This window comes from Octodon degus, unplaced genomic scaffold, assembly GCF_000260255.1.
Source record: "Octodon degus isolate 3935 unplaced genomic scaffold, OctDeg1.0 scaffold00100, whole genome shotgun sequence".
Taxonomy (NCBI): Eukaryota; Metazoa; Chordata; class Mammalia; order Rodentia; family Octodontidae; genus Octodon; species Octodon degus.
Genome location: NW_004524676.1, coordinates 727,944 through 729,034, shown reverse-complemented (window position 1 = coordinate 729,034; position 1,091 = coordinate 727,944). Strand labels below are relative to the sequence as shown.

General features: G+C 50.5%; 1 protein-coding gene across 1 annotated transcript in view; it reads right to left on the bottom strand.

The window, feature by feature from the left end:
- Pdzrn4 (PDZ domain containing ring finger 4) overlaps positions 1-865 on the bottom strand; it is a 424,382-nt gene extending 423,517 nt beyond the window's left edge. The window contains exons 1-2 of the mRNA XM_023723546.1: positions 762-865; positions 487-520 (exon numbers count right to left, since the gene is read on the bottom strand). Of these exons, the coding sequence (XP_023579314.1) occupies positions 487-520; positions 762-865 (138 nt within the window). The remainder of the gene's footprint in view (positions 1-486; positions 521-761) is intronic.
- Between the last annotated feature and the right edge of the window lie 226 nt (positions 866-1,091).

Below are 1,091 nucleotides of genomic sequence, written 5' to 3'. Positions count from 1 at the left end.
GCTACCGTATGTGGTCCTGGGGGAATCATTGTTCTTTGCCTGGACCATGAACTTTTAAAAAGTCAGGGCTTTTCTCCCTGTGCATCGCCGGGGAAGGATACTGCCCAGACCATTGCCACTTTCTATGCACCAGAGCCTAAGCTTCCGGACAGGCGGCTCTTCATCTAATTTTCTGCAAAAATTCATTGCCCACGGACAGGCAGATCTCACGTGTTTGGGGTAAATGCACGTTGGGTCTTTCGAGTCGGCTAACTACAAATGATCCTTTAAGCAGCTGCACCCTTAGGATGTTCCTGTTAGGAAAAGGCCACTGAGGAAATCACCAGAGCCGGCCCCTCAAGCCAGGATCTGAATCAGGTGCAAGTAACAAGGCCGGGCCCACAGCAGCCACAAGGACAAGGAGAGGCCAGGTGCTGGTGTCAGGACAGCCGCGCAGGTCTCCGGCTCTGCGCGGTTCCTCAACAGCCTGACTCCAAGTCCTCTTACTTCCCCACTCAGCTCTTCCACAAGCTGTGGGCACCTGGAAAAGCGAACGGACAGAAAGGACTGCTAAAGCAGTGAAATAACAGAAATAAACCCTAGTAAGGCTTGCTCTGCTTACCCTGAGCCCACCCTGCAGGCCCAACTACTCCTGGCAGCTCGCCTCTTACGAGGGGTGGCTGCATCTTTGCTAAAATCGCGCAGCAAGCGGTTCTGGTTCGGCCAAGCCCAGGCCTCCAGCTCCCGTTGCTGTCTTCGGAACGCTAAGAAACCCCAGATACCTTACACCTGGATGTTTCTCGTGCCGAGTGCCCTTGTTAAACACAACGTGGCTGCTGCCACGTTCACAGCAGGTTTTATAAATTAACCATGACTGATTTCTCATTGCCAATTCAGTATTGTTTTTAGAAAGCTGTGGAAGGCATCAATACCGACACAAGATGAAAGCCTCAGACTTAAGTTCTTGCAAGGAGCTAGCAGGGGTTAATCATAAGCCCCAAATAAGCACCTTCTGAGTCTTCTTTCTATGAAAGATGAGCTTTGATTGGAATAGCTCACGAACCAGGAGAGTCTTGGTACCAAGTGTCTAATACACATTTAAGCGTTTTTTT